The sequence below is a fragment of the Dendrobates tinctorius genome, unplaced genomic scaffold (assembly GCF_039654945.1).
Source record: "Dendrobates tinctorius isolate UK_male_01 unplaced genomic scaffold, ASM3965494v1 ptg000030l, whole genome shotgun sequence".
In the NCBI taxonomy this organism is placed as follows: Eukaryota; Metazoa; Chordata; class Amphibia; order Anura; family Dendrobatidae; genus Dendrobates; species Dendrobates tinctorius.
Genome location: NW_027361698.1, coordinates 51,610,799 through 51,638,798, shown reverse-complemented (window position 1 = coordinate 51,638,798; position 28,000 = coordinate 51,610,799). Strand labels below are relative to the sequence as shown.

The 28,000-nt window shown below is 47.0% G+C and overlaps 1 protein-coding gene across 1 annotated transcript; it reads left to right on the top strand.

Annotated features, from left to right (window-relative positions):
• Positions 1 to 5,400: 5,400 nt before the first annotated feature.
• Positions 5,401 to 5,760, top strand: LOC141086083 (uncharacterized). The gene has a single exon (XM_073571777.1). The coding sequence runs from the start codon at positions 5,401 to 5,403 to the stop codon at positions 5,758 to 5,760; it is 360 nt and encodes a 119-aa protein (XP_073427878.1).
• The last annotated feature ends 22,240 nt before the right edge of the window (positions 5,761 to 28,000 follow it).

Below are 28,000 nucleotides of genomic sequence, written 5' to 3'. Positions count from 1 at the left end.
ATGTATACAGAGATTCAGTATGTTTAAACTATACTATATATACCTCGTATCTAGTGATACTGTACCCTTTTTCAAATTTTTATATTATTGTCTAATCCATACTGAGCCTGTGACTATCTGTCTGACTCATGAAATATATACGGAGATTTACAATTATCCCTAGACTGTATAGAGCTGTCCGTTTCTGAAACAGTACCATATATCTGCTGATATTTTTAGTCCATTTTCACAAAAATTATTACGTATGGTGGAAGAGGCTGGACGTGGGTGTGGGGGGGCAGCTAGTACTGATGGTGGTGGTGGTGCATCTGCTGGTATTGCCAAAAGCACAATAGCAGCTAAGGCAGGAGGTGTTGAGCCTGTGTCATCAGCTGGCACAAGAAGGCCTTTAAGGCTCCCTTTTCTGGGAGTAGGTAAACTGCTTTTAAAACCAGAGCATCAGGAACTGGTTTTGCCTTACACTGCCGAAAAAGCCTCCAGCTCTATCGCCTCCTCTTCTGAAGTTTAAAAAAATGCAAGCACTGAGTCGTTAGTGCAGGCTTCTGGTCAGGAACTACCACTTTCCTTGTATCCTTCACCCCCACTAAAAGTGAAGGATGCGGCAGCCCACACTTCAGATTACTCCATGGAGCTCTTTTCACAGGCTATGCCTGTGTTATCAAGTGAAATTCTGAATTCCCCAGTCCAACATGAATTGGAGATGGAGTGCACTGATGCACAGCCATTGCTAGATTATTCTGCTGGTACATTGACCCACAGCACTACATTCCCCTCGCACTCTACAGAGCCAGAATGTGACACTGACGAAACTCAGGTGCCCCTTCCCGCATACTATACCACATTACACGGTGACACAGAAGAAGGTGCAGATGAAAGTGCTGGTTCCCTGAGCAGGTGGGGGGTCCTACTAGTGGGCGATGGCAGTGGCACAGGGCCCCTCATAGTACGAGGAGGGCCCACTCGCCATCAGACATACCGTCGTACTATGAGAGGCCCTTTGCCAGTGCCGTCGCCCACGAGTGGGCCCCCCATGCTAGCTCAGGGCCACAGCACTTGCAATACTTACATCTCCCTTCTCCACTGCCGTGACGTCTTCTGCCTTTCCTGACAGTGACATTCAGGTTACAGCGCGTGATGACATCACGTCTGTATGCCCTCTACGGAAACCGTACAAGTACAGAAAGCTTTAAAATGGCAATGCTGAGGAGTCCAGAGTAGAGCAGTGCCCAGCGAGGAGAGGTATTTAATTTTTTAAAATGTTGGGAGCATTTTCTGGGGAGCAATATACACTGGATAATGATATATGGGGCCCATAATACACTGGAGCATCATACATTTGGCCCATCATATACTGGAGTATTCCAAATGGGGAATCAGACACTGGAGCAGCATTTACGGGTCCCATTATACACAGGAGCATTAGAAATGGGGCCCATTATATATGGAGCACTATTTGGGCTCATAACACACTGGAGCATCGTCCATGGGGACCAACATATACTGGAGCATTGCAAATGGGGGACATCAGACACTGAAGCAGCATTTACGGGGCCCATTATACACTGGAGCATTAGAAATGGGGCCCATTATATATGGAGCATTATTTGGGCCCATAACACACTGGAGCATCGTCCATGGGGACCAACATATACTGTAGCATTATGTGGAGCTCATCATATACTGTATGGAACATTATATGGGACCAATTATTCTGTATGGAGAAATATATGGGGCTCATTATTCTGTATGGCGCACCAGGTTGTGGCCATAATACTGTATGGAGTAATATACTGTCCATTTTTTGAGCTATTATAGAATTTAAAATAGATATCAGTCATGTCATGTAAGCAGTGAAGTATTTTTCATTGTACTTTACCTATATTTCTGTGCCGTATCAGAGCATTATGAATTGTGGTATGTGTTAAAAGGGCACACTGACACTCTTTGGCCCAGGGCACATGAAAACCTGGCGCCAGCCTTACCCCCCACAACTTTAGCCAAATATCCCCCAGTTTTCAATGCATAACTATTATTATAAAGTAAATTAAGGTTGTCAAGCTTAAGTAATAAGAATTGATGTCGTTGGCATTGAAATGGGCACTGTAGGTGTGTTTACTGTCCTCCACTCCCTGTCAAATTTGCTTCCACATTGACTTGCATTGGGTTTCGTGTTTCAATCGGACCCCGACTTTTCCCTATAGTCGTCCGATTTCGTTCGACCCGATTTTTTAGAAAGTCGGTGTTACGGCCACCACCGCCGCGCGACCTGCTCCGGTCTCCACCGCGCACTCTGCCGCTTGCCTCCATACTCACCTGTCGGCTCCGCAGCATTCCTCCTCCCAGCGCCGGCGGCAGCGTCCTCCTCTGGCCGGTCTGTGGCCTGTGACGTCAATGCGACTCCTGCGCATGCGTCCTAGGCCGCGGCCGGCTCTCCCTGGCTGACTCACTATTCCGGCGGTGCCCTGACCGGCTAGCACCGCCGGACCAATGGGAGCGGGCCCCTGCCTATATCAGGCCGCCCTCCCTTAGTGGAGGCGCCTGATCGTTAATGTTCCATTAGCACCCTGGGCCCCCTGCGTTAACCTCTCTGCCTTGTGCTCCTTCCAGCCTCCGTTCCTGTTGTCCGTGCTCCAGCCTCCGCTCCTGTTGTCCGTGCTCCAGCCTCCATTGCTGTTGTCCTTGCTCCAGCCTCCACTCCTGTTGTCCGTGCTCCAGCCTCCATTCCTGTTGTCCGTGCTCCAGCCTCCGCTCCTGTTGTCCGTGCTCCAGCCTCCGTTCCTGTTGTCCGTGCTCCAGCCTCCGTTCCTGTTGTCCGTGATTCAGCCTCCGTTCCTGTTGTCCGTGCTCCAGCCTCCGTTCCTATTGTCCGTGCTCCAGCCTCCGTTCCTGTTGTCCGTGCTCCAGCCTCCATTCCTGTTGTCCGTGCTCCAGCTTTCCTTCTGTGGTCCGTACTCCAGTCTCAGTCCCGCTGCCCATGGTTCGTTCCAGCCGTCCTACTCCAGTTTGCCTACCCGGGCCTAGCTCCCCAGCACGCTCCGAGCCGCCCCTCTTGGTTCCGGCTACCGCGGCATCCGAATCCCCGGACCTGCTCCTAACGGTCCCTGTATAGGGGTCGGGTCCACCTGGTTGCTCGTCCGGGGTCCCTCGGTACCGCGGTCCAGATGGTCCACTCTGGGACTTCCACCTTGCCTAGCGTGAAGGTAACAGTACGATCAGGCCATGGACCCCGCCGGTACCTCAGCTCCCGCTCAAAAGGAGTTGCTTTTCCTACGGGAGAACCAAGGGCGGATCATGTCCATAATGAAATCTATGGAGTCACGTCTGTCAGCTCTCCAGGCCACCGATCCGGGGAATGCTGCCCAGCTGGCCAGTCTCCAGCAAGAGGTGGGTCAGCAGCGGGATGCTCAGTCCCATATCTTGTCGTACATGGCTTCCGTGGATAATCGTTTGGTGGCCCTCCAGTCCACCGCTGCGGCCGCTGTCGCACCTCCTAGTCCTGCGCCGTTTCCTTCTCTCCGGCCTAGCCAAACCCCCCCGATTCAGTGGGGATTCCAAGCAGTGTCGAGGGTTCTTGAACCAATGTAGCCTGCACTTCGAGCTACTGCCTCATCAGTACCCTTCTGATAGGGCCAAGGTGGCCTTTGTCATGTGCCATCTGGAGGGAGAGGCCCTGTCTTGGGTCAATCCTCTTTGGGAGAGGGATGATCCCGTAGTGTTAAATATCCAGCTCTTCTTGGACACCTTTCGGAGGGTATTTGATGAGCCAGGCCGGGTAGCTTCCCTTACCGAGTCCCTTTTCAACCTGCACCAGGGCACCCTGACGGTCGGTCAGTATGCCATCCGGATCCGCACAATGTCGTCGGAATTGGGGTGGAATAATGCGGCTTTGGTGGGAGCCTTCTGGCGGGGCCTGTCGGGCAGGATAAAGGACGAATTGGCGGGTCGGGATACTCCCTCCCCTTTCGAGGACCTCATCTCCCTGGCTACCCGCATAAACCTCCGTTTTCAGGAAGGCGCACGGGAGGCTGCTAGGGATAGGAGATCCCCCAGGCCAGCTCCGCCTTCTGATCGGTCCTTTACGCCACGACCAGCGAGTTCCGCTCACGCCCCTCTTCCCGAGCCCATGCAGGTAGACCGGGTACGGTTAGCTGAGACACGTCAGAGAGAGAGACGGGAGCAAGGTTTATGTCTCTATTGTGGAGGAGCCTTGCATTTTATCCGTTCTTGCCCTGTGAGGACGGGAAACTCCTCCGCCTAGGCCAGGTAAGAGAGGCCTCCCTAGGTGAATACGATTCCTCTCAACCACTTACGTTATCTGTTCTTTTGCTTTCAGGGGAGAGGCGTGGGTCCGAGGTGGCCTACGTGGATTCGGGCTCGGCAGGCAACTTCATCCGGCGTGATGTGGTGGATAAATACCGGATTCCCTTGGTGGCCCTGAAGAATGATCGTTGGATTGCCTCCGTGGATGGCAGACCACTACGGGAACCCATTTCCATGGTCACAGAAGAGGTTGTCTTGCAAGTCGGTGCTCTCCCTCGGGAGAGCGTGGCCTTCTACATGTTACCCGATTTGTCTCACGCCATTTTGCATTTTCCATGGCTCCGGACTCATCAGCTGGTCCTCGACTGGTCGTCTGGGGAGGTGTTGCGCTGGGGTGATCGGTGTCTAGGTCGGTGTCTGAACTCTATTCGTCCTGTCGTCTCTGCACGCCCCCCTCCGGGACTCTCGGGGCTTCCGCCAGCCTATTGGTCCTATACCGACGTCTTCGACAAGAAGGAGGCAGAGGTCCTTCCACCGCACCGCCCTTTCGATTGCCCAATCGAATTAATCTCCGGTTCCACTCCTCCCCGGGGTAGGATCTACCCGCTGTCTCCTGCAGAGACTACAGCTATGTCCGAATACGTCCAGGAGAACCTTGCCAAAGGTTTCATTCGGAAGTCTTCCTCTCCGGCAGGAGCCGGTTTTTTCTTCGTCAAGAAGAAGGACGGTTCGCTGCGTCCATGCATCGACTATAAGGGCCTCAACAACATCACTGTCAAGAATCGGTACCCTCTTCCTCTCATCCCGGAGCTGTTTGACCACCTCAGAGGGGCAAGGATCTTCTCCAAGCTGGACCTCAGAGGAGCTTACAACCTTATCCGTATCCGGGCCGGCCATGAATGGAAGACCGCCTTCAACACCCGTGACGGTCATTATGAGTACCTGGTGATGCCCTTTGATCTATGCAACGCTCCGGCTGTGTTTCAGGAGTTTGTTAATGAGATTTTCCGAGACCTCTTGTACTCCAGTGTCGTGGTATACTTGGATGACATCCTTGTCTTCTCCTCGGATCTTCCGTCTCATAGGAGGACTGTCCGTCTGGTTCTGCAGCATCTCCGGGAGAATCGTTTGTATGCCAAGATGGAGAAATGCCTGTTTGAACAGACCTCACTACCGTTTCTGGGTTATATCGTCTCCGACGCCGGGTTGCAGATGGATCCCGAAAAACTGTCTGCCATTCTCAAATGGCCCCGTCCCATCGGCACAAAGGCTATCCAGCGATTCCTCGGATTCACCAACTATTACAGACAGTTTATCCCGCACTTCTCCTCACTCTCCAGGCTGATCTCTGCCCTTACCCATAAGGGGGTCAGTTCTAACTTCTGGCCATCGGAGGCTGAGGAGGCCTTCCACTCGCTAAAACAAGCTTTCTCTACGGCTCCAGTGTTGTCCCGTCCGGAGAGCAACAAACCCTTCGTGTTGGAAGTGGATGCATCCTAAACAGGCGCCGGGGCAGTTCTGTCCCAGAAAACCCCCTCTGGTCGCCTACGTCCCTGCGGGTTCTTTTCCAAGGCCTTCTCCGCTTCGGAGTGCAATTACTCGATTGGCGACCGGGAGCTCTTAGCCATCAAGTTGGCCCTGCAGGAGTGGCGCCATCTTCTGGAGGGCGCCGTCCACCTGTTTATTATTTACTCGGACCACAAGAACCTGGCTTACCTGCAGTCCGCCCAGCGACTTAACCCTCGACAGGCCAGGTGGTCCCTGTTTTTCGCTCGTTTCGACTTTGAGCTCCATTTCCGTCCCGGAGACAAAAACACCAAGGCCGATGCCCTGTCCCGAGTTTTCCAACCATCCGAGGCTAGGGAGGAACCATCTCACATCATCGAGCCTACGAAGATAATCACTGTGGCTCCGTTGAATTTGCTTTCTCCACCGCCAGGCAAGACGTTAGTGCCGGAGAGTCTCAAGGGTAAAGTCCTACAGTGGGGACATTCCTCCAAATTGGCTGGTCATGCCGGAATACAGAAGACCCTTGCTCTCGTGTCCCGGTACTATTGGTGGCCAACCCTCCACCGAGACGTAGCAGACTTTGTTGCCGCCTGTTCCTCCTGTGCCAGAAATAAAGTCCCACGTCGGTCTCCGTTTGGTCGGCTGCTCCCTTTACCGGTGCCTACATCTCCTTGGGAGAGCATCGCCATGGACTTTATCACCGACTTGCCCCGCTCCTCCAGCTGCACGGTGATCCTAGTGGTCGTGGACCGCTTTTCCAAGATGGCGCATTTTATTCCTCTGACCGGTCTTCCCTCTGCGCCCGAATTGGCCTAAGTCTTCGTCCATCACATTTTTCAGCTTCACGGCCTACCCCGTCGTATTGTGTCGGATCGTGGAGTTCAGTTTACATCTAAATTTTGGAGAGCGCTATGCCGGCTTCTGGATATTTCCCTGGACTTCTCTTCAGCCTACCATCCACAGACCAATGGGCAAAGTGGAGCGAACTAACCAGACGCTGATCGCGTTCCTTCGTCACTTCTCCAACGTTCACCAAGATGACTGGGTGGACCTACTTCCCTGGGCAGAGTTCGCTTACAACAATCATGCCGGTGAGGCCACTACTAAGTCTCCGTTCTTCGTGGTATTTGGCAAACATCCCAGCATGCCTCTCCCTGTAATCCCGGTTTCCGAGGTACCCACAGCCAACGTCTTGTCACAAGAATTTTTGGAGGTCTGGTCCGAGACCAACTCTGCCCTCAGAAGGGCCAGTGAACGGATGAAAAGACACGCAGACAAGAAGAGGTTGGATCCTCCACCATTTCGCATCGGAGATAAAGTCTGGCTCTCTTCCAGGTATATCCGGCTGAAATTACCTTCTTACAAGCTGGGTCCCCGGTACATTGGTCCTTTTGAGATTCTGAAACGTGTCAACGAAGTCGCCTACAGGCTGAGGTTGCCTGCTTCGCTCCGTATTCCGAACACCTTCCACGTCTCTCTCCTGAAACCTGTGGTGCTGAATCAGTTTCAACCCTCTCCTTGTCCTGTTCCCCGGTCGGTGGGTGCTGACGACACCTTCGAGGTAAGGGACATTCTCGCCATGAAGAGGGTTAGAGGTAGAACCTTTTTTCTTGTTGACTGGAGAGGGTTTGGTCCTGAGGAGAGATCCTGGGAACCCCGGGAGAACATTAACGCTCCCCACATTCTTAGGAGATTTTTTGCCAATCGCAGTAAGGGGCGGCTTAAGGGGGGTACTGTTACAGCCACCACCGCCGCACGACCTGCTCCGGTCTCCACCGCGCACTCTGCCGCTTGCCTCCATACTCACCTGTCGGCTCCGCAGCATTCCTCCTCCCAGCGCCGGCGGCAGCGTCCTCCTCTGGCCGGTCCGCGGCCTGTGACGTCAATGCGACTCCTGCGCATGCGTCCTAGGCCGCGGCCGGCTCTCCCTGGCTGACTCACTATTCCGGCGGTGCCATGACCGGCTAGCACCGCCGGACCAATGGGAGTGGGCCCCTGCCTATATCAGGCCGCCCTCCCTTAGTGGAGGCACCTGATCGTTAATGTTCCATTAGCACCCTGGGCCCCCTGCGTTAACCTCTCTGCCTTGTGCTCCCTCCAGCCTCCGTTCCTGTTGTCCGTGCTCCAGCCTCCGCTCCTGTTGTCCGTGCTCCAGCCTCCGTTCCTGTTGTCCTTGCTCCAGCCTCCGCTCCTGTTGTCCGTGCTCCAGCCTCCATTCCTGTTGTCCGTGCTCCAGCCTCCGCTCCTGTTGTCCGTGCTCCAGCCTCCGTTCCTGTTGTCCGTGCTCCAGCCTCCGTTCCTGTTGTCCGTGCTTCAGCCTCCATTCCTGTTGTCCGTGCTCCAGCCTCCGTTCCTGTTGTCCGTGCTCCAGCCTCCGTTCCTGTTGTCCGTGCTCCAGCTTTCCTTCTGTGGTCCGTACTCCAGTCTCAGTCCCGTTGCCCATGGTTCGTTCCAGCCGTCCTACTCCAGTTCGCCTACCCGGGCCTAGCTCCCCAGCACGCTCCGAGCCGCCCCTCTTGGTTCCGGCTACCGCGGCATCCGAATCCCCGGACCTGCTCCTAACGGTCCCTGTATAGGGGTCGGGTCCACCTGGTTGCTCGTCCGGGGTCCCGCGGTACCGCGGTCCAGAGGGTCCACTCTGGGACTTCCACCTTGCCTAGCGTGAAGGTAACAGTCTGGTTTCATGAAACCCGACTCGACTCGAAAAAAGGAAAAGTCGCTCATCTCTACTTAAGAGGTCACATATGTTAGGCGCCAGGATTTTTCTGCTGCATGGGATAGATCCCTGGCCTTGTCTGGTGCTGTGGTTTACCATTCAGGTTCAGCCACTGGGATAACTGCTCAGCACAGACTCCAACCCCAGCACCTTTCCCAGGCTCAGTTTTTTGTTTATTTAAAGCCCGAGATGATGCTCTCCACCCGAGTGCGCTAAAAAAGTGACTAATGGTGCCACAAAAAAGTGCACTTGGATGCTGGTTTCTTAAAACCCTCTCCAACAGCAGAAAGGTCCCCAAAACCGTTCCCCAACCCTCTGAGCCAAAAGGCCACAGTGAGAGTCAGGGACTAAGTCGTCTCCCTCAGCCGAAGCCAAGGGAGCCTCAGTCGTGCTCCCTGCTTCTGCCCAGGCTGCCACCCAAGCGCTGGGAACCATCAACTGTCGACTCCCCTCCCGAAAGAGGAGAGTCAGGGGTCAGGGTGGAGTGGAACCTGATGGCCACACACTCCCCCCTAGACCTATCAGAAGGGGACCCATAACAGAACCACATCCAATAAATCCAAGTGACAAGACACATGTGCAAAAGTGAACACACAAAAAGTGAAAAATAATTAAATTAATGTGAAGGTTTCCACAACATAATGTTGACTGGACCTTCCACAGGGAATTTAAAAATTCCCTTATCCTAGCAGGAATGCCCGGATTATGGATGTGTGCTTAAAAAGTAAGAAAATTTGAAGTGCAGAGCAAAACATGCCAAAACTCATGGATTTCCCAGGCCCAGCGAGTTAAGGCACCCCAGTGTCACCACTCCTGGGGCACTTCACATCTCGGGCTTTCAAACTTACCCTGCCCAATGGCATTGATCCTGGGGGGCCATGTTTTAAACCAGATAACTATATGATCCACCTGGCATACTAAAAGGTGCCAATACCCTGGTGTGCATATTGTATCGATCTACTAGGGCGGCCGAGGCCAAAACCGCCTTTTTAAAAGATACTACACTTGATCTTAGCCAAAAAAGGCCGGGAAGCCCAGGCTCATACTGCACATGTAGTTGCTGCTGGCTCTCCAGCTAACCCTATGGTGACAGCTGGTTTACACATGCAGCACTGTACTCTGGAGCCTAAGTCCAGATTTCATCTTTTTGAGCATGTCCGGGATGTGGCGCCTTCTCATTGGTGCTTGAACATCACCTGCTCTGGTGATGTGGCAGCTTCTGATTCATCCACAGGCAAGGTCCTGTCTGTCTGGACTTGAGCTGTATGTATAAAAGGTCCTCTGGAGCACATGCCTGTGTGCCAGTATCATGTGTTTGGTGTGTTGGTGGCTACTTTACCACCATGTGTGCACGTATGCCGCTAATAGCACTGTGTTTGTCTAGACAGGCAGTGTAGGGCTTGAACTTAGGATTTGCACCAGGCGTCCTCAGGCGCATGTGCTAAAGCACAACCGTGTGTCAGAGCAGGCTCAACCTCCAGCTTAGTCTTCCCTGGGGGTTAAGTTATAGGGACCCCAATTAGTATTTTGTTTTTCTATACTCCTGTGCAGTCTAACAGGGTATAGTCCTATTGCTTCATAGTACCGCTCTGTGGTGTAACAGAGCTTGGTACTTTGCGCTCTGTGCACACACAGTGACATTTAACTCAGTGTGCTTAAAGTGTTTTCTCGCAGCCTTCCTTCGCCATTGTGTAGCTACGGTTTCTCCATCACCGCACGGTGGACCCCGGGTTGCGAAGGCACCTTATTATTATTTCTTATTTAGAGCGTTCCACCAATTCTAACAATGTGTCGCTGTTTATGCCACTATACAGTCTAAGAGAGGAGGAGCAATTCTACCAGGAGGTAAGTATAGATTTTTTTTTTCAACACGCTGGGGTTATTGATAAGGGGTAGTACAATAGTTAACAACCCATTTAAAGTAATTTAAGCTTAGAAAATTCCCACGTCCATAGATCTGTGCAACTTTGACAACAACCAAATTATTGCGTTTGCAGCAAAGCGTTTCCATATGGCAGGTCTTGTGAAGTGTTCCCAAAAGGCAGTAGCTAGCAATTACCAAAGTGGTACTAGTAAAGGCAAACATTGAACTTATGGCATGATTATGGGGCATGTGGGCCGTACAGTGTGCAGACTTGCCTTAGAGTATACCAATGTAAACTTCACGTCAGGATCTAGATTGTTCATAAAGTACAGTGTTATATAAAAGGGATTTTCTGTTACTCAAGTACTTCATATACAGGTTATAACTTTCTTTTTTAATGGTCAATTATTTTGTTATGTGATTGCTACACTATTGAAACCCACTTATGACATTTCAAGAAACCGTTATATAACCAGTATGGGCTTAAAGTGCAGAATCTCAGCTTGAATCTGAGCATATTCACATCCTAATTGCGATAAAATTTTAGGAATTGACACTGCTTCTTTTTAAAGGGCATAAGAAAAAAGAAAAGAGAAAAAAAAATCACGTTACAAATAGTCCATGGATTCCGAAGATGTCCGATATAGGGATCTTCGGGACTATTATCTATGAGTGGACAAAGGTCAAATTGAGGAATATGACCAGCTTCGGAACTGATAAAAACTCCAAAGTATATTGAAAAATTCATAAAATTGATATTGTAAAAACCATCCAAAAAGACCAAGACATATGAAACCTTGCTCATTTCAGACCACAATTTGTCCTTACTCATAGGTATAGTGAATGAAATATCCTGGTAAAATAAGTACCCATATTGTTTCCTGGAATTGACGTTACGTTGATGAAGAACACACTCCCTCATTACACGTGCAAGTGACAGACACAAAAACCACCAATAAACAAAAAACAGAAAAAAGAGAAATACAAAAATTATATATGTAAGAAGAAAAGAAAAGTACTGTAGCATCATATCTAAAAGAAATACATAATATTCGTGCAATGATTGAGACCCATAGGGAAATGTGCACTTTGCTACAAGATCCAGTACACCTCATGTGTAAGTAAAGCTTTCAACAAGTCCCCTTCTTTGATGTTTTTTTATCTCGTTCAATATCTTTCGCATGCCTTGGTGAAACATATTGCCTTGGTGAAACTCCAAGAAGTGTTTGGAAAGACCAGAGGATGAACAGTTCAGCTGTGTGAAATTTTGAGAGGTGGCTGAAATGTGTTCTGCCATTCTTTTCTTTAAAGTATGTGTGGTACAACCACCCACATACTTTTTGTTTCATAAAATGCAATTGGTCATATTTACCATGAGAGTGGTGTTTCAATTCATACATGATCTTATATTATAAAGTTGTGCTCAAAAGTTTACATACCAAGGCAGAATTTTTGCTTTCTTGGTTTTTATTTGGAGAATATGAATGATAACACCAAAACTCTTTCCTCACTCATGGTTAGTAGTTGGGTGAGGCCATTATTATTTTCAAACTACTGTGTTTTCTCTTTTTAAATCATAATGGCAACCTAAAACATCCAAATGACCCTGATCAAAAGTTTATATACCCTGGTGATTTTGGCCTGAGAGTATGCACAGAAGTTGACACAAATGGGATGTATGGCTACTAAAGGTAATATCCTTACCAGTGACCTGTTTGCTAGTAATTAATGTGTGTGTGCAAAAAGTTGAGTGAGCTTCTATGATCCAGACAGACTTGCATTTTTCATCCAGCCACTGACGTATCTGGATTGTGAGTCATGGGGAAAGCAAAATAATTGTCAACGGATTTACGGGAGAAGGTAGTTGTACTGTATAAAACAGGAAAGAGATACAAAAAGATATCCAAGGAATTGATAATGCCAGTCAGCAGCATTCAAACTGTGATTAACAAATGGAAAATCAGGGGCTCTGTAAAAACAAAACCATGGTCAGGTAACCAACAAAAATTTCATCCACAACTTCCAGGAAAATTGTTAAGGGTGCAAAGAAAACTCACAAATAACATCGGCTGAAATACTGGACTCTCTGAAAACTAGCGGTGTGGTTGTTTCAAGATGCACAATAAGAAGGTACTTGAAAAAAAATGGGTTGCATAGTCCAGATGCCTGAAGAAAGCCATTACTGCACAAATGACACAAAGTTTCTCGCCTGCAATACATAAAGCAGCACAGAGACAAGCCTCAAAACTTCTGGAAAAAGGTAATTTGGAGTGATGAGACCAAAATTGAACTTTTGGCCACAACCATAAATGTTACATTTGGAGAGAGGTCAACAAGGCCTACGATGAAAGGAACAGCATTCCTACAGTAAAGCACGGAGGAGCATCGCTGAAGTTTTGGGCATGTGTGAGCTACAAAAGCAGAGGAAACTTGGTCAAAGTTGAAGGAAAGATTAATGCAGCATGTTATAAGCAAATGCTGGAGGTAAATTTGCAATCATCAGCCCGGAAGCTGTCTATGGTACGTATTTGGATGTCCCAACATGACAACGATCCAAAACACAAAGCCAAGAAAGCCTGTCATTGGTTATAGCAGAACAAACTGAAAAGTTATTGAGTGGCCATCTCAATCTCCTGACTTCAATATCATTGAACAACTCTGGGGAGATCTCAAGCACGCAGTTCATGCTAGACAGCCCAGGAATTTAAATGAAGTGGAGGCTTTTTGCCAAGATGAGTGGGCAGCTTTACATTCTGAGAGAATAAAGAACCTCATTCACAACTACCACGAAAGACTTCAAACTGTCATTGATATTAGAGGGAGCAATACACAGTATTAAGAAATGGGGTATGTGAACTTTTGATCATGGTCATTTGGATGTTTTGGGTTGTCATTATGATTTAAAAAGAGAAAACAAAGTAGTTTCACAATAAATGGCTTCACTCAACCACTATCTATGAGTGTAGAAAAAGTTTTGGTGTTATCATTCATATTCTCTGAAAAAAAGGTCAAAAAAGCAAAAATTCTGCCGGGGTATCTAAAATTTTGAAATTTTGAACACAACTGCATGTTTTGTGGGTATTGCTAACAAAGGAATCTATTTTAACCTCTTGTAACTGGCCAATTTTTTTAAAATCTGACCAGTGTAATTTTAGATTGTGATAACTCTGGCATGCTTCAATTGATTTTGAGATTATATTTTAGTTACACATTTTACTTTATAATAGTTGTAAATTTATGTTGATATTTTCTGTGTTTATTAATAAAAATAGCAACATTTAAAAAAGTTTGCAATTTTCAAACTTTGAATGATTATCCCTTTAATCCAGATAATCATTCCACACAAAACATTAATAAGTAACATTTCCCTAATATCTGCGTTATAACAACACTATTTTTAAAATGTTGTTTTATTTTATTAGCATTTTAGAAGGTTTAAGAATGTAGCCATAATTTTTTTTTCAAGGAAATTTGCAGAACTTGTTTTTTTTAGGGACCTATTAAGTTTTGAAGTGACTTTGGGGCCCTATACTGTATATTGAAAACCCCCCAAAATGATACTATTTTAAAAACAGCACCTCTCAATATATTCAAAATTTATTTCAGGTAGTTTATGAACCTCTCAGGTGTTTTTTAGAAATTAATGCAAAATGGCATAAAAAGAATGAAGAAATTTATTTTAACGACCTAAATGTTGATATGATATCTTCTGAACAGGCCACTGTAGTTGACAGACTTTAAGGCCATTTTTAGCCATGAAGTGCCATGGCAAGCATCAGGACCACTTGATCAAGATCTCAGTGTGATGATGGGGTTAAAGAGGGTGCCGCCTCACACTGTTAACTATCTAGATGCTGCAGTCATTATGACACCATCATTTAAGGGGTTAATCTACTATAGTTGGTACCAACAATGATCATGGCTGATGCAGCAAGTTGTCAGCTACAGAATACTGCTGAAAGCAGCTGCATTGTCAGTCATTGGTGGATGCTATTGCTAGTCTCTGTTATTGCAGGTAAGTAAAAAGAAGAATTAGTGGTCACTAAAGGGTTAAACATGTATTTACAAAGTCCACATTTATAACCTCCACTTTTGTAAGAACCTTTGAACCTTGACCAGGAAAAATGATTGTTATAACTTACAAATGAACTGGAGGGGATTATATTTCCTATATTTTTAGCTTTTCTTGCCACACACCTAATACCTCCCTACAGTATTTTACATAAAGTATCATTCTGATGGAGCATGGGTAAGTATTAGTGATGAGCGAGCATACTCGCTAATGCTCGTTACTTGCCCGAGCATCGCTGTACTCGGTGAGCGCCGAGCATTTCCGGGATTATTCGGTGGGAGCCGGAGTCCCCGCCTTGCATGTTTGATGCTCTTTAGAGTGCCAATCAACATGCAGGGATTGTCTGCCACACACTGTAATGCCACAGCCATGTTGGTTGTGGCATTACAGTGACTGTCTGGCTGCACAGCGTCATCAGGTCTATATCAGATCTGGCGCCGCCCTGCTTGGCACAGTCAGCTCCAAACTCAGGGAGTGTAAGGAGAGTTTCTGCTAAACCTACAGTCCTTCCAAGGACTAATTACGGGGTATATAGATTGCAGTGCTAGGTAGGCAGGAAGTATATGTGGGCATATAGATATCAGTAACAGGCAGGCATTGTATGTGGCATACTTCATTGCATACATCAAGAGGGTCCATTCCATTACTGTCTGCTGCTGCCTATTACATATATTGACCGCATATACCTAGCCCCAGGTATCATTGGCCAGGAATATTTTTTTTGCATCTTAATCCTGTTTATTTAATTCCAAAGCAATCCAGAGTCCACTTTTTTTCTCCATTTGCTTGTTGACACTACAGAATACACCTATATCCTTTCCATAGTACAGCATTAAAATCCAGGTATTTTAAATGGGTTTGCCCATCCAAACAATCACATCTGAAAACGCTTAAAATTCTGCCATTTTTGAGGTACTGTAACATTTTTTGGGAGTGTCTTATACAATTTCTTGACACCATTTTGCTGCCAAAAAATATTTAGCTGCCAAAAAAAATATTTAGGTATAGGGCAGATATTTTACACTGGGTTTTGTCCGCCACACTGATCGTATATCATTGCGCTCAAAATTGTGCCATTTCCGGACTCCATAGAATTTTTTTTTTGTGTGTGTCTTAGCCTACTTATTGACACAATTTTGCTGGCCAAAAAAAAAAATAAAAATACAGGCCAGATATTTGAAAGTGGGCTATCTCCGTCAGACGCCTCATCTCTCTGTGGCATTTCAGGCCTCCATTCAACTATTTTTGCTGTGTGTTACTCCAATTTTTACACTATTTTGATGTAAAAAAATAAAAATACATGTCACATTTTACAGTGTAGTATGTCAGTCACATGCCTCATTTATCTGTGGGCTACAAATTGTGGCATTTGAGGCCTCCATTCAACTGTTTTTGCCGTGTGTTACTCCAATTATTAACACTCTTTTGCTGTAAAAAATAAAAATACAGGACACATATTTTACAGTGTTGTGTCTCCGTCATACGCTTCATCTATCTGTGGGCTCCAAATTGTGGCATGTGAGGCCTCCAATCAAACTTCTTTGCTGTATGGTACACTAGTTTTTGACACTATTTTCCTGTAATAAAATAAAAATACAGGCCACATTTTACAGTATAGTATCTCCGTCACATGCCTCATCTATCTGTGGGCTACAAATTGTGGCAATGGAGGCCTCCATTCAACTGTTTTTGCTGTGTGTTACTCCAATTATTAACACTCTTTTGCTGTAAAAAATAAAATTACAGGCCACATTTTTTACACTGTAATATTTCCTTCTGTCACGGCCCCTGTCACGGCCCCTGTCGCACCCCCTCATACTCACCGACCCGCTCCAGCGCCGCAGCCTCTCTCCTCCCTCCGTTGTCAGCTGCGTCCTCCTCTGACCGGCCCACGGCCTGTGACGTCACTACAGGCCTTGCGCATGCGCCATAGGCCGCGGCCGGCTCTCCCTGTCTCTTCTTATGCTCCGGCAGTGCCCTCACCCGGTAGCACCGCCGGACCAATGGGGGCCGGTCCTTGGGTATTTCAGGCCGCCCTCCCATAATGGAGGCGCCTGATCGTCGTGTTAATCCCTGCACACTAGGCTTCCTGTCAGTCCGCTCCCGTCACCTGCCTTGTCCTGTTGCCCTCTCTCTCTCTGCAGCACTACTCCGGTCCTGTGTCCTTGCTCTGTCCTGCTGTCCGTACCTGCTTCCAGTTGTCCTACTCCGGTCCTGTGTCCTTGCTCCATCCTGCTGTCCGTACCTGCTTCCAGTTCTCCTACTCCAGTCCTGTGTCCTTGCTCCGTCCTGCTGTTCGTACCGGTTTCCAGTCATCCTTGTGCTCTTAGTCTCATACCTGTCCTACTCCAGTCTCTACGAGCTGCCCCTCTTGGTACTGGCTGCCATGGCACCCGAACCCCTGGGCCTGCTCTTAACAGTCCCTGTATAGGGGTTGGTCTCGCCTGGCTGCTCACCTGGGAACCCCTCACTGCCACGGCCCAGAGGGTCCACTCCTGGAGTTTTGCCTCGCCAAGCAGGCACGTTTACAGTATGATTAGGTCATGGACCCCGCCAGTGCCTCTGCTCCCGCTCAGAAGGAGTTGCTTTTCCTGCGGGAGAACAAGGGGCACATAATGTCCATAATGAAATCCATGCACTCACACTCGCGCCTCTCAGCCCTTCAGCCCGCCGATCTGGGAAATGCTCCCCAGCTGGCCAGTCTTCAGCAGGAGCTAGGTCAGCAGCGTGATACCCAGTCCCATATTTTAACTTATATGGCCTCTGTCGATAACCGCCTGGTGGCTCTCCAGTCCGCTGCCGCATCTACTTCCTCTCTCAGTCCCAAGGCTTTTCCTTCTCCTCGTCTCGCCAAGCTGCCCCGCTTTAGCGGTGACTCCAAACTCTGTAGGGGGTTTTTAAATCAGTGCAGCCTCCATTTTGAGCTGCTACCTTACCAGTACCCCTCCGATAGGGCCAAAGTGGTCTTTATTATGTCCCATCTGGAGGGGGAGGCCCTGTGTTGGCTATACCCTCTCTGGGAGAGGGACGATCCCGTGGTTTCAAACATTCTGGTCTTTTTGGATACTTTTCGTAGGGTGTTTGATGAGCCAGGATGGTTAGCCTCTCTTACTGAGTCTCTTTTCAACCTCCTCCAGGGCGCCCTCAGTGTTGGACAGTATGCCATCCAGTTCCGCACACTGTCTTCGGAACTGGGTTAGAATAATGCGGCACTGGTAGGAGCATTTTGGCGTGGGTTATTGGGCAGGATAAAGGATGAGTTGGCGGGTCGGGATACTCCCACCACTCTCGAGGACCTCACCTCCCTGGCCACTCGCATAGACCTCTGGTTTCAGGAGTGCGTGCGGTTGTCAGCTAGAGACAGGAGACCCACCAGACCAATCCCATCCTCGAATCGGTCCTTTAGTCCATGACCAGCTGGGTCCGCCCACACTCCTCCTCCCGAGCCCATGCAGTTTGACAGTGTCAGGTTGGCTGAGTCACGTCAAAGAGAGAAACGGGCGCAAGGTCTATGTCTCTATTGTGGAGGAGCATCGCATTTCATCCGTTCTTGTCCTGAGAGACCGGGAAACTCTTCCATCTAGGCCAGGTTAGAGAGTCCTCCCTAGGTGTTATTGATTCCTCTCAACCCCTCAAGATGTCTGTTCTTTTGTTTTCAGGGCAGGGACGTGGCTCTGAGGTGGCCTACGTGAATTCGGGTTCAGCAGGTAACTTCATCCGGCGTGAAGAGGTGGACAAGTACTGAATTCCCGTGGTTACCCTAAAGAATCCTCGATTAATTGCTTCAGTTGACGGCAAACCGCTACAGGAACCCATCACCATGGTCACTGAGGAGGTTGATTTGCAAGTCGGCGCTCTCCACCCTGAAAGAGTGGCTTTCTACGTGCTGCCTGATTTGTCTCATGCAATTCTGCTTGGTCTTCCGTGGCTATGGACTCATCAGCCAAGGTATTGCGCTGGGGACACTCGTGTCAAGGCCGGTGCCTGAACCCTATTCGTCCTGCTGCTCCCGCATGGCCTCCTTCGGAGCTCTCGGGGCTTCGCTAGGCCTATTGATCCTACGCAGACATCTTTGACAAGAAGGAGGCGGAGATCCTTCCTTTGCACCGGTCTTTCGACTGTCCAATCGAGTTATTCCGTGGTTCCACCCCTCCAAGGGGTAGGATCTACGCACTGTCTCCCGCAGAAACCTCAGCCATGTCCGATGACGTCCGGGAGAACCTCGCCAAAGGATTTATACGCAGGAGCCGGTTTCTTCTTCGTCAAAAAGAAGGACGGCTCTCTGCGCCTGTGCATTGACTATAGGGGCTTGAACAACATCACTATCAAGAACAGGTACCCCCTTCCACTCATCTCGGAGTTGTTTGATCATCTCAGAGGGGCGCGGATTTTCTCCAAGTTGTATCTCAGAGGAGCCTACAATCTTATCCGCATCCGTGCAGGCGATGAATGGAAGACCGCTTTTAACACCCGTGACGGTCACTATGAGTACCTGGTTATGCCCTTCGGTCTGTGCTATGCCCCCGCTGTGTTTCAGGAGTTCGTCAATGAGATCTTCTGGGACCTTTTGTACTCCTGTGTGGTAGTGTACTTGGAAGACATCCTTGTCTTCTCCCCAGACCTTTCGTCTCATTGGACTGTCCGCCTGGTTCTTCAGTGTCTTCGGGAGAATCATTTGTACGCCAAAATGGAGAAATGTCTGTTCGAGCAAACCTCGCTACCATTTCTGGGCTACATCATCTCCAACGCTGGATTGCAGATGGATCCCGAGAAACTGTCCGCCGTTCTCAAATGGCCCCGCCCCATCGGCATAAGAGCTATCCAATGCTTTCTCGGATTCGACAGTTATTACAGGCAATTTATTCCTCACTTTTCTTCACTTACCAAGCCGATCTCCTCCCTTACCCGTAAGGGGACGAGTTCCAATTCTTGGACCCCAGAGGCTGAAGAGGCCTTCCAGACACTAAAACGGGCATTTTCCATGACTCCTGTGTTGTCCTGTCCTGAGAACAACAAACCCTTTGTGCTAGATGTGGACGCATCCTTGACAGGTGCCGGGGCTGTACTATCTCAGAAAACCGCCTCTGGTTGCCTACGCCCTTGTGGATTCTTCTCCAAAGCCTTCTCCCCATCTGAGTGCAACTACTCGATTGGCGACCATTAACGCTTGGCCATCAAATTGGCATTGGAGGAGTGGCGTCATCTTCTGGAGGGAGCTGTCCACCCGTTTGTTATTTACTCGGACCACAAGAACCTGGCTTACCTTCAGTCCGCCCAGAGACTTAATCCTCGGCAGGCCAGGTGGTCCCTGTTTTTCGCTCGCTTTGATTTTGAGCTCCATTTTCACCCTTGGGACAGAAACTCCAAAGCCGATGCCCTATCCAGAGTCTTCCAGCCGTCTGAGGTTGGGAAGGAACCATCTCACATCATGAAACCCACGAAGATTATCACCGTGGCGCCGGTGAATTTGCTTTCTCCACTCCCAGGCAAGACTCTAGTGCCTGAGAATGCCAAAAGAAGAGTTCTGCTTTGGGGGCATTCCTCCAAACAGGCAGGCCATGCCGGAATTCAGAAGACTCTCACCCTCGTATCTCGGCACTATTGGTGGCCAACTCTCTGCCAAGATGTAGCAGACTTTGTTGCCTCCTGTCCCTCCTATGCAAGGAATAAGATACCACGTCGGCCTCCATCTGGCCTGGTGCTTCCTTTGGCAGTTCCTACATTACCTTGGGAAAATATTGCCATGGACTTTATCACCGATTTGCCCCGCTCATCCGGTTGTACGGTGATTCTAGTGGTAGTAGACCGCTTTTCCAAAATGGCACATTTTATCCCTCTGACTGGCCTCCCCTCTGCGCCCGGACTAGCTAAGATCTTCATCCATCAAATTTTTAGGCTTCACGGCCTACCTCGACGTATTGTATATGACTGAGGAGTCCAGTTTACTTCCAAGTTTTGGAGAGCACTTTGCAGACTCCTGGATATATCCCTGGATTTTTCATCCACATACCATCCGCAGACCTACGGGCAAGTAGAGCGAACTAACCAGACGTTGACTGGATATCTTTGTCAATTTTCCAACGCCCACCAGAACGACTGGGTTGATCTGCTTCCCTGGGCGGAGTTTGCCTTCAACAATCATACCGGCGAATCTTCCACCAAGTCGCCGTTCTTCGTGGTGTTTTGCAGACATCCCGGTATCTCTCTCCCTGTAGCTCCTGCCTCCGAGGTATCTGCAGCCAACTCCTTGTCCCAAGAATTTTCTGAGAACTGGTCCGAGACCAACACGGCACTCAAGAAAGCCAGTGAGCGGATGAAGAATCACGCAGACAAGAGGAGGTTATATCCTCCGTCGTTTCACATCTGGGATAAAGTCTGGCTCTCATCCAAGTATATCCTGCTAAAATTACCGTCTTACAAGCTGGGTCCCTGGTACATCGGCCCCTTTGAGATCCTGGAACGTGTCAATGAAGTCACCTACAAGTTGAGGTTGCCTGCTTCGCTTCGAATCCCGAACACCTTCCACGTCTTTCTCCTGAAACCCGTGGTACTAAATCAGTTCCATCCCTCACCCTGTCCTGCTCCTCGGACGGATGGCTCTAACAACACCTTCGAGGTAGGAGATATTCTCGCCATGAAAAGAGTCAGACCTTTTTTCTTATTGACTGGAAGGGTTTTGGTCCTGAGGAGAGGTCCTGGGAACGCTGGGAGAATATCAACGCTCCCCGCATTCTCAGGAGATTTTTTTGCCAATCGCAGCAGGGGGTGGCTTAAGGGGGAGGGTACTGTCACGGCCCCTGTCACGGCCCTCGTCGCGCCCCCTCATACTCACCGACCCGCTCCAGTGCCGCAGCCACCCTTGCCGTGTTTCAGCAGCGTTTACAGCTTCCAGTTCACTGACTTGTGTATGATGTCCCCATGCGTTGAATCTCAACAGTGCTATGTTGGAAAGGATTTCTGAGCAGAGAGAGCAGTAGTTGACCACCAGCATCAACAAGGTCATCAGTATTCAGTTCAGACTCCACACATAAGACCTCAGGAGTGCACATGGATGTCAGACATATGTATCATCCTACAACACTTTTGCTTCTGAAATGCTCTCTGCTCACATTCAAAGAGGATGCATTGCAGGCTGAGCATGATGAGATGGAGCAAGGAAGCATACAGGGTGATTATACAGAGCCCAGCCTCATGTCATCCCAACGTGGATTGGTTTGCAATGAGGAAGAGGAGGAGGAAGAGGAACAGGAGCTACTTTCATGCGCTATAGATGGTACTAGAAGGACAACTGTCATACTGTCTCTTCAGCGTGGATGGCTTGAGGACAGGGAGGAGGAGGAGGAGAGCATGGTCAGTCGTCAACTTGGTGAGGATAAGGAAGCAGTCTGGAATGTATGGCTGAGTTTGTGTTTTGCTGCCTTTTGCCGTGACCCTCGTATTCTCAAAATTTTATGTGACAGTCATTACTGGTTGCTGACAGTTCTATACCCACGCTACAAGGAGAGCTTTCAATCTCTTCTTCCGGAGGTAGACAGGTCTACTAAAATAGTGCAATATCAGAAGGTCCTTGTTGCTGAATTATTAAAAGAAAATTCCCAACTGAAAACACTGGTGGCAGACGTCAAAGATTGTTGTACAACCAAGGAGTAAAGGTGAGAGAGACACAACTCCAATCCAGCAGAGGTAGGGGAACACTGCAAAGTTCTGGGAGAGTTTTCTCAGAGTTTCCCTCCCATTGCAGTAGCCCTGAGGCACAGGGTACTCTCACAAGGAGTGCAAAGCTTTGGAAGATGTTGAGGGAGGACCTTGCTGACCATACCAACGTCCTCTGTAATTGCTCTGTGCCTTATAATTATTGGGTCTCAAAGCTGGATGCGTGGCATGAACTGGTTTTCTATGCCTTGGAGGTCCTGTCCTGTCCTACCACTAGCGTTTTGTCACAGTGTGTTTTTAGTGGAATTATAACTGATAAGTGCATCCGCCTGTCTCCTGAAATTGCTGACAGGCTGACTCTTATAAAAATGAACAAGGACTGGATTAGGTCAGACTTCTGTACACCACCGCATGATAACAGTGAAACCTAACCTCAAATCCAGTGTTTTTATGGGAGGTATATTCCCATGCACCTCTTCACACCCACACATGGGCATACGCATCCTGATTTTGGCTATTTGCTCTTATCCTCCTCATTCTCCCCATCCTCCACCACAACTAGATCACCAGGGTGAACCTGTTCAGTGATGCAACAGCAATACTATTCTTTTCAAGGGTGTTTGTGATGCCCTTAAAAAAAAGGTTGACATAGTATGTTAATGCATACCCTACCAGGGTGAAATGTTTGTTAGCCGATACACTTAGTGTATGGCCATTACAAATAAAGGAGAACCACTCCTTTAAACTATGAAAACATTTTTTCGGAGGCCATCCTCCATGTCTCTTCCGACACAACCTCTAGATCACCAGAGCAAACGTGTTGTGTGATGCAACAGCCACGCTATTATTTTCAAGGGTGTTTATGATGCCCCTAACAAAAATGTTGACACAGTAGGTTGATGCGTACTCCCAGGGTGAAATGTTTATCAGCCCAAACACTTAGTTTATGGGCATTACAAGTATAGGAGACTAGCTCCTTTAAACTGGGAAAACATTTTTCGGAGGTTATCCTGCACGTCTGTTCCGACACCACCTTTAGATCACCAGGGCGAACATGTTCCATGATGCAACAGCCATGCTATTATTTTCAAGGGTGTTTATGATGCCCCTAACAAAAATGTTGACAAATTAGGTTGATGCGTACCCTCAGGGTGAAATGTTTGGCAGCCCATATGGGCATTACAAGTATAGGATCCCCGCTCCTTTAAAATGGGAAAACATAATTCGGACGTCATCCTCCACAATTCTTCCTTGGGGGGATTGGAGTGCATGCAAACTTGGGGCAGGCCTTGTATTCACTTCATGGGCAAACTTTAAGTGACTTAAAAACTCATCATAATGGGAACTTTGGTTTTCCTGTGGCCATCCAGTACGTGGGTTCAAAGGCTTATTGGGGTGGATGTAATTTTGGAGCAGGGCAGGCCTTGCATTGAATGCATAAGCAAACAGTATGGGAGTACAAAATTAATACTGGGAACTTTGTTTTCGTGTGGCCATCCAGTACCTAGGTTCAAGTCGTATTGAAGGGTGTGTAACTTTGGGGCAGGGCAGGCCTTGCATTCAATGCATAAGCAAACTGTTTGGGAGTACCAAATTAATAATGTCAACTTGGTTTTCCTGTGGCCATCCAATATGTGGGTTCAATGGCTTAATGGGGTGCGTGCAAGTTTGGGGCAGGGCAGGCCTTGCATTCAATGCATAAGCAAACAGTGTGGGAGTACCAAATGAATAATGTGAAATTGGTTTTCCTGTTGCCATCCAGTACATAGGTTCAAAGGCTTATTGGGGTGCGTGTAACTTTGGGACAGGGCAGGCTTTGCATTCAATGCATAAGCAAACAGTATGGGAGTACCAAATGAATACTGGGATCTTTGGTTGCATGAGGTCATCCATGACGTCTGTTCTATGGGTTATTGGGATGAATCTAAATTTTGGGCAGCCCTGCTACTCACTGCATACGCAATAACAGTATAAGGGACCCACTGTTTAATAATGGGAAGAACAAAGCATAGCCGGCTGATGGTATACAGTATGTTCATGTATACTCCCCGGGGGTAAATGTTTGTCAGTGCATACACTTAGTGCTTAGGCATTACAAGTATAGGAGACCCGCTCCTTTCTAATGGAATTATTTTTTATGAGGCCCTCTACATCTCTTCCAAGTGGCATTGGAGTAACTGCAAATTTTGGGCAGCCCTTGCATACACTGCGTAAACAAACAGTATGGGAGACTCACTTCCTAATAATGGGAACATTGTTTTCAGGAGGCCCTCCTGTATGTCTCTTCAAAGGGGTATTGGGGTGCATCCAAATTTTTGGCAGCACTGCCACTCACTGTATAAGCAATAACAGTATTAGAGATCCACTGTTTAATAATGGGAACAACAAAGCATAGCCAGCTGATGGCTCTCTAAGAATAGTGAGGGCTGATTGCTGGCCCTATAAAAATAGACTTTGTGACTATCAGAGTCATTCCTTCATAAATAAAACAGGATGTGTTTGATGATGTGTCACACACCACGTGGCCTAATAAGGTTGTAAAATGTTAAAATGACATTTACCAGTGAATGCATTTGTCTTGGTTGAAAGCAATGCTAAAGTTGAAAAATGCATCAAAAACGCTATGTGTGAACATAGCCCAAGTGATGGAGGAACATTTTTGTTTTGGGTTATTTATTTTGCCTTACATAAAAATCATTACCCTGTAAAAGATGTTCTTTAACATATTTCCCAGGAAAATCCATTTTGTTTTTGTATGTTTAATTGTACTCCTGTAAACATGGTGTAAGACTCTCACAACATTGTTCAGAGCTGTGGTCTTGGAGTCAAAAAATGCTTCCAGGGGGTTTTCCCCATGATGTTCCCATGTCATTTGAGCACTGTTCCCATAGATTTCAGATGTTTTTAGACCCTAAAAGACCCTTGGGGGATCTCGGCAAAAATGCACAGTTTTCCGATAGACTTACATTGCGCTCGTTGCTCGGGTCGAGCACCCAAGCATTCCAATTTGCTTGAACCGAGCAATGACCACCCAAACATTTTAGTGCTTGCCCATCACTAGTATCTATTCTATTATTTCTAAACACTGTTTTTCAGTGATTACTTTGTATCTCTGTTCATACTGCACCACACACACAAATGATACACTATTTGAAAGGTAAACTTGCCCCCTCAGCAAGACAATAGCCAAACAAACCACACATCCATGATTTGATCACAAAATACAGTTTAAACATTAATTTTCATAAACCTGCAGTAAGGAAAAATGAATTGCAGGAGGCAACACACTACCTCAAAGCACACTACCACAAAGCTGCTTACAGACATCACAAACAAATCCAAACATTTGCCTTGGTGGCTTTCCAGCTTGCCCAGCCTATTTCAGCCAAATTGGAGGATTGCACACTTCACTGCAGGTGAGTAACATATGCAAACACATTTGTAAATATGCACTGCCTATTCAATTGCTTTCATTCATACTCCACCCATACAAACAAATGATACATCATTTGAAAGGTCAAATGACCTGCAGGTGGCAGCACACTACCTCAAAGCACACTACCATAAAGCTGCTTACAGACATCACAAACAAATCCTAACATTTGCCTTGGGTTTTTCCAGCTTTCCCAAGTGCTTGCCCAGCCTATTTCAGGTACATTGGAGGTTTTCAAACTTCACTGCAGGTGAGTCACATATGCAAACACATTTGTAAACATGTACTGCTTTTTTGGTTATTACTTCACCCCACACACACAAATGTTGAGTCACATGTGCAAACACATTCGTAAACATGCACCACTTTTTCGCTGATTACTTCACCCCACACACAAAAATGATACACCATTTGAAAGGTAAACTTGACCCCTTCAGCAATAAAAGGGCCAAACAAACTACACATTCATGATTTTATCACAAAATACAGTCTAAACATTCATTTACATAAACCTGTAGAAAGAAACAATGACCTGCAGTGGCACCTCAACCGGAAGACATTTTTTGTCCTCTACATATCAAACCAATTTATTGTATTACCAATCTACATATATAAATACCTGCCTGTGTTCATCATCTCATGAAATACATTTACATTTGACCAGCTTGTTTTTTCTGACATTGCCTATGCCCCCAATGACCACTGTGTGAAAATTTTGCACGGGCTAAGCTAGTTTATGTAAAAGGGAAAAAATTCCATTGTAGTCTGGGTTGAATGGAGTTGAAAATGTGTGGGGTTCTGTAGAAACCACATTATTCTTATTTTTACTGTTATTCAAATAATCATTTAAATCACATTTAGATCACATAACAATGATGTTTGAGATTTTTGTTGCGTAATATACTGAGCTCCAATTAAAATAGAAGATTTGTAACTTCGTTTTGAGAAGCTTTTCCTGATGGTTTCACTCTCATGGAAGAAAATATTTTCCGTTGAAAAGTCATGATGGGTTATCGAGAATACCACTATTGGTAAAATTCGGATTATATGTGAGGCATGACAACTTTTTACGTGTATTATGGAAATTTCATTAATTGGTTTCCTGTAAAAAGAAATATGCAATGACCCCACTGTTGTATTACCTTTTAGGGTAGTATCCAAAAAGGTGCAGAATTGTTCTGAATGTCAATTTTAAAATGTAGATTCATCTCGTTGTTGTTGAGGTATTCTCCAAACAATTTAATCTCCTTGGTATGGGAAATACTAGAAGTGATCCACCATAATAACAGCAGGTCATTTACATATTTCCCTTACCATCTGATGGATAAGAGGAATGGATTATGGATAATATGCTTGACCCTACTCTCCCACCATGACATATATAAATTTGCTAGTGAGCGTGAGAAGCTAGCACCCATTGGACAACCACACAGCTACAATAAAAACTGAAAAAATATTTTTTAACAGAAAAGCAGTAAACGTGAGTATGAACTGATTAAATTCAGGAGAATACTCATTAGCTTTGAAAAGATGGTATGAGAGGACTTCCAAGGATAGATTGTTTGTTAGGGAGGAATAAATATAGGCAACATCATAAGTGACCAACACCAAGTTGTCAAACTACTTCACCTCTTGTAGACTGGATAGCAAATGTTTTGCATCACATATGTGGCACACAGTTCTATTCACCAGTGGTTGCAATAATTGATTGAACCATGTTAGGAGGCACTCCGTTAGTGACCCAATACCCCCCCACTATGGGATGGAATGGTGGAGGGAACTGGAATTTTTGCGTTTTCGGTAATGCATGGAAAATTGGACACACTGGGAATTGGACACTAAAACATTCTGACAATTTGTCATTAAGAAATCCCATATGGATGCTTTCCAACAAGATTCGATCTAATCTAGCACTAACCGTATTGGTAAGATGAGAGGAAAGAGAGAGATAAGTATTACTGTCGGATAGCATAGACATGACTTTCCATCTATATAACTATATGTACAAAATGGCAAAGGAATCTCCCTCATCCAAAGGCCGAATCACAATATTTTCATTCTTGAAAAGGTCCCAAATGGCCTTCCTTTTCAGGTACATCAAATTATTTGAATTCCTACTTTGAGATTCCACAAAGTATTTCACTTCCCTCTCTATAATGTTTTCAAATGTGTCCATAATGGGAACTCTGGAAGCAATGGTGTAGAAGCCTTGACTTGGTCTATAATCAGGTATGAAGGACGACGGTTTACTCTTCAAACCAATGTCTGCTTCCTTACTTAGATCCATTAGAGTCAAACTGGCAATCCATGGAAAGAGGAAAATCATTAGCAGGAATACAGGGCTCATTAGATGATGAAACAGCAGCATTAATGTCCTCATTGAAGAAGGGTCTCTTACTTGTAAGAAGTGGCATGAATTTATTAATGTCTTTGATGGTTTGAAATAGGTTACCACATACAGAGGGCTCAAACATCAAACCCTTGCTTAAGACA

What these genes read in the sequence shown, in the direction of transcription:
- LOC141086083 (XM_073571777.1), top strand. Translation starts at nt 5,401, where the DNA reads ATGGAGAAATGCCTGTTTGAACAGACCTCACTACCGTTTCTGGGTTAT.